The 12,837-nt window shown below is 33.8% G+C and overlaps 1 protein-coding gene across 1 annotated transcript; it reads right to left on the minus strand.

Annotated features, from left to right (window-relative positions):
• Positions 1–512: 512 nt before the first annotated feature.
• Positions 513–9,311, minus strand: LOC114421176 (probable ADP-ribosylation factor GTPase-activating protein AGD14). The gene is made up of 15 exons (XM_028387000.1): positions 9,065–9,311; positions 8,537–8,643; positions 7,320–7,381; positions 6,783–6,870; positions 4,927–4,988; positions 4,762–4,855; positions 3,967–4,395; positions 3,225–3,540; positions 2,893–3,140; positions 2,641–2,796; positions 2,436–2,540; positions 2,244–2,327; positions 1,657–1,822; positions 1,522–1,567; positions 513–1,150 (listed from the first exon to the last, which is right to left on the minus strand). The coding sequence occupies exons 2-15, from the start codon at positions 8,633–8,635 to the stop codon at positions 1,015–1,017; spliced, it is 2,091 nt and encodes a 696-aa protein (XP_028242801.1). The 5' UTR covers positions 8,636–8,643; positions 9,065–9,311; the 3' UTR covers positions 513–1,014.
• Between the last annotated feature and the right edge of the window lie 3,526 nt (positions 9,312–12,837).

Raw genomic sequence — 12,837 nt, forward strand, 5'->3', positions numbered from 1 at the left:
GGGGGGGGGGGGGGTGCTGGAAAGGATATTTTTTGCAAACCCTTGGAACTCTAATTATATTAACAAGCTGGATTTTCTTAAATTGCATTCGTACTTTTAAATTGAAGTAAACTAACCTAAAACAGCCCATGCAAACAGTAAATATCATCTACAAAAATAGTTTATAAATTTATCTAAAAAATATATTCAATTTGACAAGTGTAGAATGTAAGGTTTTTAACTCCTGTTAATAGAGAAAGTGATAAGTATTCTTTCCTTGAGTGGTTGTAGTGACCAAATTTTTTCTGATGTGATCCTATATATATTAGGAGAATTATTCATTTTATTCATGGTTTCTCACTTCAACTTCTGTTGCAAGTCAAATTATGATAATCTTTTTCCTAAAAGCATGTATTATTAGTGTAAAAATATTTTTACACTATCAACCAATTAAAAATCACTCTATATATAACTTTTAAAATAATTATTACAATAATCTACAATCTTAACATACATGATTGGGCAATAGTATACAAAATTTTTACATTTTCAGTGTATTCAAATTAAATTCTTAATAAAAACACAATATCCATTCTTTCAAGTTTCCTAATAAAAACATCAACAAACAGACAAGAGGCATAGAACTCAAACTGAAATTTATTTGACAATACCTCAACGAATAGAAAGACCTTACAAAAATTATGAGATTACAAAATAATACAATACAGAAAAATCTGAAAAAATAACACTAGGGGCAACTTTATCTCCACAATAGTGTCTCCGTAATTTCCCCTTCTCCCCCAAGGCAGATTTTGCCTTTCATCTTTCCTATAACAATAAACAATTTACAAAGCCAGGTGCAAATATTTGAATTTGAACCCCGGGTGTGTGGTGACTAAACATAAATCTCTCAATATGCTTGATGAGTGTTTCGCTTTGACTAACAAACGCCAGAAAGTTCAACCATGTTTGTACAGGGTGTGCAACAAATCGATGCATGACTTAAATAGAGTCCAAGCAGACAAAAACTTTCGGTCATCCGAAAGGGTTCCCTCCTGCATGGTAGGGGTTTGGGGTAGCAGCAGTTGACAACCTACCAGTCAGCTGTTGATCTGGATTTGAGAACCCAAAAGCAGTTGCCTCAGTAGCAAAACTCCCAATTCCTTGATGCCTACATATTCAGTTATAAATCTTAAGTGGAAAGGAAAGTAATGACCAACCACAACCAATACTTATCGACCCTATCCAGACTACAAGTTGTCCCTTGCACAGAGATTACCTCAAATAACAAATAAAACTCAGTTCTCAGCAATCACACCTAATATCAGCCCACTCAAGGAACAATAGCTGGTGAGCTGATGAAATGTGATGCTAAAGTATGTGTTTATTAATGAATACAGGGTTCCATTTATTATTCCAACATGGGACATTTTACAAACGATTGGACCCAAAAGAGGGATTTCAAAGAGAAAAGAAATAATCTCACCTATAACAGCCCATGCAAACAGTAAAGATTATCAAGACTAAAGAACAATTAGTTACCTTGGCATTGGCATGTTAGTTGCCATTTGTTGTCCCATGTATGCCCCTGAGATTTTAGCACGGTTTAGGATACAGATAAAGAGCAGAATTGCCTTGGCATAAAGTAGTTGATTGAGGAAATAGTAATAGGTATACCTGGTCCCATTGCTGGTGCAAGAGTTTGTACTTGAGGAGGCGATACATAAGATGATGATGAGGGTGGATTCCAAGCATGAGATATATTACCCATGTTTGACGGGTGCATTGTAGCTGAAGGTGTTACACTAGGCAGAGCACCTTGCAAAGATGACATGGAAGGAAACTGCAACCAAGGAGCACCAACCATAAAGCATCAACCAAAATGTGCAATTAATTGGTGAATTAACATATTAGAAAGTCAGCATATCATACTTCAATGTTCCAGCTTTTTCAAAGCCAGATGATCAAAGAAAGAAAACACAAAATATATTCCTACGAGGCAAACTTCAGAAAGTAATGTACACTGTAGTAATTAATGATGAAAAAATACATTTAGTTAATAACTCAATAGTGGACAAATACAAACCATGACAATGCACTTTATAGAAGAGCCTAAATCCCAAATCAACAATATTAAATATAAAAGGTTTACACAAAATAGGACAAATAGTGTATAGTGTATCACTGGGAACATTACACACTAGTATATCGCTGATAAAAAAAAACACTTTATATCAATTTTTATATCAATGAAAGTCACATACTGTTGAGGCTTGAACTGGAGTTGGTTCGTTACTGACATCAAATGGATTTGTTGATTTTGAAGGTTGTGCATAATTTGGCATGGGCTGTAACAGTTGTAAGAAATTTATGAGGTATGCATCATACTATTGTACTAGCCAGAAGCAACAGATTAAGATAAAGTTGCAAACTAATAAGTTGGATTGTAACAGTACCACCACATTATTGTATTGAATTGAGATACCCATGCTAGGTGGTGGACCCATTTGCCAACCTGGGACTGGAGCAGGGAACGGTGAATATTTTACAGTGAATAGATCCTGCAGAAATCCCAACTACTCCCCTTAGATAAACAATAGATACACACAATATCTGCACGATATAGATGTTTCATGAAGTAAAATATGGAGTGAATAATACCTCTGGAAGCTCACTTCTTCCACTTGGTTTTATGTCTGCTGTAGAAGGTTGTAAAACAACACGGGATTTAGCCTCATTGGCAGGCTTTGGGACGAGGTGTGATGTATGAGGCATTGGTGTGCTTGGGTTCCCTTGTACCAGTGGTACAGTCCAGGGCTGCAAGAAATTTCCAGGAAAGGGTGAACAAATACCACATCTGAATTAATTAATTAATAGACAGAACATTCGAGACAATTACTCAATAAGACAAACCTGATTATTCAAAGCTCCACCAACTGGTGATGTGGATTGTTGAATAGTAGGCTGACTAGCAGCAGCAGTGAACAAAGGTTGTTGTTGCTGATACTGCAAAGTAGCCCACTGTCCTGCATTATTGTGAGTTGATGCTGGTGTTAATCCAAAAGATGTTACTGAAGCACCACTGGCTGGGAATGTTGAGAAGCTGCTAATAATTGGTGTTCCTGCAGCAGTAGCGGTAAGAGCTGATCCCATCACAAGTCCTGCAGGAGAAACAGACGGGTCATTGAATATTAACAATATTGTCACACAGCTCCCAGAATTAGCTGTTGCAACACGGGAATCACCTTGGGCTCCTGAAACATGAGAAGGTAAAGATACTGGTACTGACAATTGTGTCAGCATGGATTCAAGTGGATTTACATTCGAAGGACCCTGAGGTGCTTTTGCCTCGGGAGCAACATCAAAAGAGGCCCAATTATTATCATTGGAATTTGCAGGCATCCCATGTTGAGCCACAGTAGTTTGCTGGGCTTGAGGAGCTGCTGAAGCAACAGGTGGTTCAGGATCATCATCAAAATCAATAAGGCTCTTAATAGTCTCAAGCTTAACTTCTGCAGGGGTTCCATTGCTGGATGCTAAGCTACTGGAAGATGCAGTTCTCTGCAATTACAATAGTCCATTTAGATTATTTTTTTTTTGTAGAAAATTAATTTTGGGAAACTTACAGATTAAAAGGGGGATAGGGAAGGGGGGAGGCCATCCCATGAAATTTGTAGTAAAGAAAGTAAATACCAAGCCACATCACTTACATGGATTAATAAGAGAACTATAAATGAACATGTTGATGTTCATGCTTATTGTCACTTACCATGTTCGTTCAATGCTTACAAAGCATTGCACATTTTGCAAAAAAAAGATATTAATCAAAATTTCATTCCCTTCCACCCTCCTCCTATTTATTTACCTACAAAACCCCTCTAACAATAACCCCTTCTACTAACTAACCATTAGAACAGTCCAATTAACTGTCCTAACTCCCAACACAGATGGTTGGAGCATATGGAACATCATCGGTAATAACTTAACCTGTGTGAGTGCTGAGCCATTAGCAGCCTGTCCACTGTTTGTTTTGGGTGGTTCACTTATTCGAAGAGGTACTACATTTTCTCCCAAGATCTCTCTAACAGGTCGGACCACAGGTGGGCTGGAAGAATCCAGATCCTTGGCTCGCTCAGGAGAAGCTCTTTCCACATTATGATTTCCATCAGATATTCTATGATCTTCAAATTTCCGTCCATCCCCAAATCTATCTTCTCGACGCCAATCATTGATTATTGGAGGACGAACAGGGCTTTTTTTGTAATCACCATATTGCCTGTTTTCTTGATCATATCCGGGACTTCTTCCACTAGGACTAGACCTGTCACTGTAACGACGTTCATGTGTGTCCTCATATGAAGGGCTTCCCTGATACGTTTTTGTTCTCATGTTTTCGTGGAAATCATCCTTGTCACCCTGTATAACAGATTAACAGTGTATTTAGTTAAATCAATTAAGCATGGACACATATCCAACGTGGCAGACTAACAAAATGTGTCCATGTGTCTGAATTAATTTTTTGGCTGCAATATGGCTACAACTCAGCAGCACTGGACTGTTTTTATTATTATTATTATTATTAAAATTAAAAAGAGGTGGAACCTGTTTCAAACTTATAAGGAAATTGTGTGCACATATATGTTGTGTCCTACAACTCTTAAAATTTTGTGTTGAATTCGTGTCATGCATCAGTGCTTCATAGGTTAAAATTGAATTTGTGATAGACTACTTTGTATGTGTTTAAAATGGTAAATCCAAAGAAGAAAACAAACACTTTAATACCTTTACTCTTGGAGGTTTGTCATAGGTCCTCTCACCGCTGAATCTTCTATCCACATAAACATTCTTAATAAAGTCCCGGAGCTTGTCAACATTGCTGGCATCAGAATGCTATTCAGAATAATGCACCCTGCAATTATACATAAAAGCTAACAAGCAAATGCTTACCTGCTATCAGGCAAAGAATGACGTTGTGGATCCCATTCTTTAAGATAGATTTCCTGTGCACGCTGCAAATATTGGATATAATGAAAATCAACTTTGTTGAACGTGCCTTACATGCTGTCAAGGCAGTTTTGATTCTGTTTTTGAATTAACAGTTCCTAAAATAATGGAGCATGATCTTTTTTATTCAGTTACTTAAATGTATTTAAATATGACACTTATTCAATATAAAAAGATGAAGGAATCCGAGACAATTAAAGGGTACTCGGACAAATTCTTGGCATCACTAACAAGGTTAGATTGCTAGGCACTACATTTGCAGATTCCATAATTGTTGAAAAAATTCTGGTTACAGTGCCTGAGAGATATGAAGCATCAATAACCACTTGGGAGATTACAAAGGATCTGTTCAAGATCTCTTTGAAAGAGGTGATACATGTCTTGCAAGCCCAGGATCAGAGAAGATTGATGAGGGAAGAATCAATAGTTGAAGGAACTTTACCAGCCAAACACCACAATGCGACCAAATACAAGAAAAACAAGATCTTTGATGGAACGGGGTCAAGTTCAACATCAACCAATGCAAAAGGAAATTGGAAGAAGTCTTATCCACCTTGCCAACACTGTGGAAAGAGAGGACATCCTCCATTCTGATGTTGGAAACGACCTGATCCTAAGTGCAGTGAGTGTAATCAAATGGGACATGAAGCTGTTATTTGTAAAAACAGGAATCAATCACACAGGGAAGCTGCAAAGGGTGTTAATCCAGAGGAGGAGTACTTGTTTACTGCTACATGTTTCTCTAATATTGAATCAAATCAAAATTGGCTTCTTGATAGTGGTTGTACTAACCACATGACAAACAACAAGGATTTATTCAAGGAATTGAGCAATATAAGCACATTGAAGGTTTGAGTTGAAGATGACAAGTTTATCATTGTGAATGGAAAGGGAACTGTAGCAATCTCAATCAACAGGTACAAAACTCATTTCTGATGTGTTGTATGTTCCTAAAATTGATCAAAATTTGTTGAGTGTTGGAAAACTAGTTGAGAAAGGTTATTAAGTGTTGTTCGAAAACAAAATTTGTTTGATTAAAGATGCAAAAGACAAGGACATTCTCAAAGTAAAAATGAGAGAAAAAAAACCTTGCTTTAAATCCATTGGAGGAGGAACAAATTGTTTTGTCAATAGAAGAGAATGCCACTGAATTGTCTCACAAAAGGCAGAAAGATGAAGAAAAACAAGCAAATTCTAAAATAGCAGTCCCTAAGTCCCAAAGTAGTTCAACTGAAGAAAAATGTGCAGCTATTGCACAAGAGCATACAAACAAGAAGATACACTTGAGGGAAAAAGATGGAAGAATTGAACTGAATAAGAGGTGTTTAAAGTCCCTGACTAAGAACCTGAAAGCTCAAAATGACAAGGCTCAATCACATGTGAAGGAAGCAATTGCTTTTCAACAATGTAAATCAACGGGTTGAATTTTTGAAAAAGATAGGAGTTTACAGCCTCCAAGGCAAGGAAGAGTGTTGTTGAACGTGCCTTATTAGCTTTTCTGATTCTGTTTTTGAATTACCAGCAAGCAGTAACAGTTCCTAAAATAATGAAACATGATCTTTTTTTATTCAGTTATTTAAATGTATTTAAATATGAGGCTTATTCAATAAAAAAGTGTGCCAACTATTTCATCTTAAACTCATGTTCTTCTCTACTATTTTTCCTTCTCTCCTACGTTTTTTTTCTTCTCAAATTAAAACCAACAAACTTAAGAAATGTGTTAATTGCAGGGTGTTATCAACTTAACATGAGCAAGACTTAATATTAGAGCAAGTTTTAGCACATAAAAGCATTCACACCTGATTTCCTCCTTCTTGAAGTGCACTAACTTCCTGTGCACTAAATTTAGCCATTGAAACTGATTTTACCCGATGTGTAAATTCTCGGCTGGAAATTAAACAAAAGGCAGTTGAGAAGAAAGGAAACTGAAACAACATTGTCCTATCTCTAGTACAACAGAATATTTAAAATAATTACAATTTGGACAAAACTGCCAAAGAAAAATCAAACTTTTTTAGGTGTACAATTTATGAACTCCAATCCATCAAAAACATTACAACAATACACAGAAAGTACAAGAAAAATGCATGCAGCAGTATACATACAGACATTTCAAGCTTCATTGTTAGTGGAGTAGAAGATCATTAAGAAAACATATAGAAAGCCTGCTAAGTGTTATCCAAAGACACACGACAAAAACTTAAACTCCAGTCCATTGAAAAGAGCCATACTAACGGTGGGTTTCCAAAGCACCTTAAAGAATATCTATTTATCAATCCTCAAAGCCAAGACATTTTAACAATAATACCATAAGCAAAAAGATTGTAAGTACTTACTGTATTCCGCTACAGTTAATGCAAACAAACGTCCAGAAATTTGAGCAAACATATTGTGGTCCCTAACAAGAGAGAAAGAAAAAAGGATTTAATGCAGCAAACTAGTCTCAAATATCAACATCAAATTCAACAATTTCCTAGCTAGATTCAGAAGAATGCAATCAGAACAACACTCTAAAACACATTGAGATTACTAGCTCTAAAATCAAAGTCTAAAAATTTACAATAAACATGGCCAATAATAAAAGCATCCTGTCTTAAATTCAAATTCTCTTCATTTAAGGCTCCTTTTTTGCATGGAATCTAGAGATTATTGACAGGTACTGCATACTGCTATCATCGGAACAATTTTAACGGGCTACAACCATGATATTACAGAAAATCTGAGCACATCTTTTTTTTTTCCCCAAAACTTCTTCCTAATTATTAGACACATATTTTGTAAAAGCTTGTCTATAGTCTATATTAATGAAGGCATAAGGCAGAACAAGCTCATAAATTATTTGACACAGAAGTTCCTTGTTTAATAATTAAAACTCCAAAAATCAAAATATTATTAACCAAGTAAAGCTTCACTGGAAAAGATTGAAATATCTAACTCTACTATAATTTTCAATAATTGACAGTTTGACACTTAAATGAAAGACTCCTTTGTATTGGTTGGCATGCCATACGCAGGTGAAATCATACTATTTGTGCCCATCCACTGTAGCATATTCAAATACAACAAGAAGCAGCATGTTATTATCTAGCGAGTTTATCCGCTTGCTGCACCTCAAATGGATATTCAGCCAAAAGCAAAAAACAAAAAGTTGCTCTCACGTTTTCTCTGTCATAACGTGTGCAATTATTTGTGGATGGTTAAAAAACATACAATTCCTTCTGTCAGACCAGTTTGTTTCAAGAAAGCAATCTATTTGAAGTGACTTTACCATGATAACAGAGTTCAGGTGAATGTAACATTAATGACCTTGGGTCACACCATAATTCCACACACTTAGGTGCTTGAAGAGTAAGAGAAATCATTAAATTACCATTGATTGTATATCATATCAATGTCCCTCACCTGAACTACATTTTGAATGTTATAAACTAATGTAGTAATGTAGTATACATTCAACGGTACACAGTAAGGCAAATCACTAGCTCAAGGAGCACCTAACAATATCTCAATCGCTGAATTCAGAACAAGATCGAGAGAGACAAAAAAATCCTACCAAGCTGTTACAGTTAATGCATCTTCGATTTGGTGTGAGTTTGAGAAGACCTCGAATTATTCGTTCATTTTTCTCATCTTCCTTCAGTCGACTTGCCATCTCTACTTCTGTTGCACGCATCACAATATATATAGCATAATAACACGTCAATGACTCACGAAAATAAACAAAAATTCAATTAAGCGAAAAATCAGATTGCTCCAAAAGCTACAGAGTAATAAACTAAAACTTTTCAAAACCACGATCATCCGCGTTCGGCACCAAATAATGCGCCTAGAATGTTCCGAAACAAAAAAATAATAATAATAAAATAATAACAACAATCTAGAACATTCCATTCCTTAAGCAGCAACTTGGAAGAGTGTAAAGAGCACGCAAATCAAACAAGAATGCAAAAACACCAGATCTGAGAATCAAACACTAGGCTAAGAAGCAGAAGAAAATGTGCAGTGCAGTGCAGGTGATATTCTGAAACCCTAAAAGTTATAGACAGAGAAAAAGGAAATGAATAAAACGAGAAGTAGTAACCTGAATTTGCAGCAGACGAAGAAGAATCAGTTGAGTCTTCAACTTATGCAGCTTATATTATTATAACGCTCTAAAAGGAGAGAGAGAGAATAGCAGATCTTTCTGAATTGAGAAATTAGTGACTGCTTTGTACAGTTCAGACTTCAGAGAGAGATTTAGCCCAACAGAGGAGAAAAAGAGAAGAAACAGAGGGGAAAAAGAAGGAAGGATTGATTTGAAAAAAGTTGATTATATTTTAATTTGTTAGGACAGCCTCCAGCTGTGTGTGTGAGAAAGTTGGTTTTGTTTTTAATTTGTTAAGGACAGTCTACAGCTATGGTCATACATGGCGACTCTAAATTCTATACCATGCTTGACCATCACATTCCTCATTTGAAAATAAAACATCAACTTCTAGAAAATAAAAACAAAAATTTAGGAGATTTGTCTTCTGACGTCATCTAATACGGACGTTGTTTCAAGTGGTCAAATGGACAATTAGTTTCTTTATGATGGAGCTATTAGTTATTTTCAAGATTGTAGTTTAGTCCTTGAATTTGAAAGAGAAATTTACTCGTTTTGCAGATAAAATGTGTTTATTTTTTACCCTGTCAAAGAATGAGAGAGGGAAAGACATCGAGAGGCCTCATCTCCAAAGTATCAAGAATTCATGTATTCCGTTTTCGTTTCTCATCGTTTTTAATTCTAAAATCTACATGCTACGGTGCATCGTTTTTAAGCTTCCATAGTTCAAGCTTTAATTAAGGAGAATTTTCGGGTGGATGGACCATGTGAAATAACCATTTTATCAAATTTATGTCTATGTTGCAGCGGTGCTCAGTTTTAAAATATCTGATTTGCTGCTGATTTTTTTTTTTTTACTTTTTTGGTTCAGATATATTCAGTTTCTTTCTTTTCAACACTCACTATATAGTATATACAAAGCTGTCGAAGTGATATGATCCATATTTAAATAATTTTTTAATAAGTTTTTATAAGAGAAGAAAATAAAAAATAAATAAATTAAGTTTTTTTAAAAAAATACGTATAAACTAAAATCAGCTTTTTGAACAAGTTAAACAAGAGAATTCTTATAAGAATTTACATTATTTTATTTTATTTTAATTTTTTCTTAAATATTTATTGGAATTTTTATTCCAACAAAATTATGTGCATCTTAAAAATTATGTGCATCTCACAGTCACAGGTACCCAAAATTTCAATAATAAGATGAAGGAAACTTATGTTACGAAACCTTTTCCATGACCAACGAATTATGGGAGGGACAAAACTGGAGACATCTAACTATTATTAACTAATCTGCAAATATTGATTTTTGTCAAGTGGTCCTTACGAACAACCTGTGACATAATCCAATCTCGTCCAAGAATATTGAAACTTCCCTCGAATTTTCGTCTCATATGTTCCAATCCAATAAGGATTCCCATGTTTTCTTAAACGGACAGGTTGATTTTTTTTATTTCCTTTTTAAAATTCGTTTAATCTTGTTTAGAAATTCATGGAAATAATTGTTATTTAAGGTAATTAAGTTTAGTATCCTTTGAACCAATAATTTTTTTTATCATGAACTAATAACTTGTTTATATCTCATTAGTTCATTCTTCTTATATATATATAATCTTTTATTTTTGTTTTGTAGCCACAAATATATTTTTAGGTTATCATAATTTTAGAATTTTTATTAATTTTTAAATTAATATTCATTTTTAAAAGATAAAGTATTATATTAAAATTCAAAAGAAATAGTATAATAATAATAATAAAAAATAATATTAAAATTATAAAAATAGAATAAAAATTATTATTATTATCGTTGTATTAGTATAAAGTAATCTTTATCAAGAATTGTGACTATTATTTGTTAAAAACTTTAAACGTATATAAGATGATACATATCTTTTATATATATATATATATTTTCTTAACATCATTTATTTCATATTTAATTAAAAAAATTATAAAAAAAGAAGAATAAAAATAGAAGAAAAAAAAGTTACAAACTTATATATAAGTCAAAGTCATGACCAACTAATTGAATTGAAAGAAACATGCACGGGAAAGTATTTAAATTTATTCTCCCTCGTTAGACATGGAAGATTAATCAACAGCTGCTTTTTCTTCACATCAGTCAATATTGAATAATCAAACAAAAATAATAGCTGGACTCTTTCGTTGTGTTTCCGGGACCATGTGTAATGTTCAGTGCGTTGTATGCTTTCAGCTTTCTTTACTCAAACGAAAACAAGAAAAAACTATATGAATTGAATTTTAATCAATCATTTCCCTCGTTTGGTGCATATAAAAAATTAAGAACAAGGATAAGACATCTTTTCTGTCGTTTAGTTACAGTATCACTATCGCTGTCCGTATATAACGAACGCAGCCATAACTTGCAAATATAAGTTAAATATTTTTCTTTTGATATAAAAATTAGAATTATTATATCTAATTGCAATGGTATAAAGAACTTGACATCTAATAATAATACAACACCTATTTTCATATAATTTTATACTAATTAACCTTAACTATTATTATAATAAAAATAATAATATATACAATTAATTTTACGGGAGGAAGGGAGGGCCTCTAAATTTGTCTCTGGTTTAATAGTTATTTTGGTATTGGCATAGTCTTCTTCTGTGATTCTCATTGAAATCCTATCTCTCGGGCCTGTATCCTATCTGATTCACCCTGAGATTATAGAGTGAATATCAATAGGATTTCCATTTTTATTTTTTTTTTGCCTGTTTCTGGACAGCATCTTAGCATAACAAGATGATATTTTGATATGAGATTTCACATCTCTTAAAGATATATCCTAAAGAGAGGAAAATAATTTCTTGTCACTGTAGTTGCTGATTAATCCTATGTTGGCAGGTATTACATGGTAAGTTACTCATGATGTTGAAATATTTTTGGGACAGAGTTATACTACCTGTTTAATCAAATAATTTTCTTGCTTCTAATTCACCGTGTACCACTGCTAAAAGCGAAAAGATATATTACTCTCATAGCTCCCTTTTACCAACTTTCTTGATAGAAGCAATTGGTATGAAAATTGTGTTCCATTATGAAATTCTTTTACATTGACCTCTCATGATTTTATTCTTTCAAATTTCAGCTCCAAAATAAGTTGAAAATGAATTTCAGCAGAGGCAATTAGTTGTTAGCTTTCTCAATCTATGATTGTGAGTGTGCCTAAATGTGTCACTAACTGCTTTTTTTGCATATTATTCTTCTAATTCTAGAATCTAGATATTCGAAGACGGGATGAGCCTTCAAAAGAAGTAAGCAGTTTTTGTAGTTTTTCGTGTACAGTGACAACAGCAAGATTTAATCAATTGATTTTAAGACCTTATGTAAATTAATTATCCAAACTTCTTACTACTACTAGACTAGACTGATCCTAATGAGTTAGTTTTTTGAGTTTTGCAAATGAGTACAGTTATTGGTTTATCTTTAGTGGGATTATTAAGCATGCACACAGAAGAAACACCCATCTTAGCCATAATTGACTAGGAAAATATAATAATATATGCTTTTAAACCGGTGATCGATTGCTTGGCTTTTTAGTGTCTTTTATGAAGTACACTTACACTTTCCGTCTCCTATTTCATGATGTCCTTTTCTAAATGATGAATTGTATAAAGTCTGAAAGATAAAAATGCGGTATTGAAACAAACAAGCTGTGTTTAACGTATGTTGCATTGTTGCTCGTACTTCATAAACTTGTCCGCGTTTTTCGGAAAACGATATTTGTCATTACTCAT

This window comes from Glycine soja, chromosome 8 (assembly GCF_004193775.1).
Source record: "Glycine soja cultivar W05 chromosome 8, ASM419377v2, whole genome shotgun sequence".
NCBI classification, from domain to species: Eukaryota; Viridiplantae; Streptophyta; class Magnoliopsida; order Fabales; family Fabaceae; genus Glycine; species Glycine soja.

Bases quoted from the DNA above. Each gene is read 5' to 3' on its own strand.
- LOC114421176 (XM_028387000.1), bottom strand. From the start codon at position 8,635: ATGGCAAGTCGACTGAAGGAAGATGAGAAAAATGAACGAATAATTCGA. The intron at 2,797-2,892 runs GTTTGTCTTATT...AATTTCTTGCAG, and splicing joins GTGGAGCTTTGAATAATCAG to CCCTGGACTGTACCACTGGT. The intron at 1,151-1,521 runs GTAACTAATTGT...CTGAATATGTAG, and splicing joins ACTAACATGCCAATGCCAAG to GCATCAAGGAATTGGGAGTT.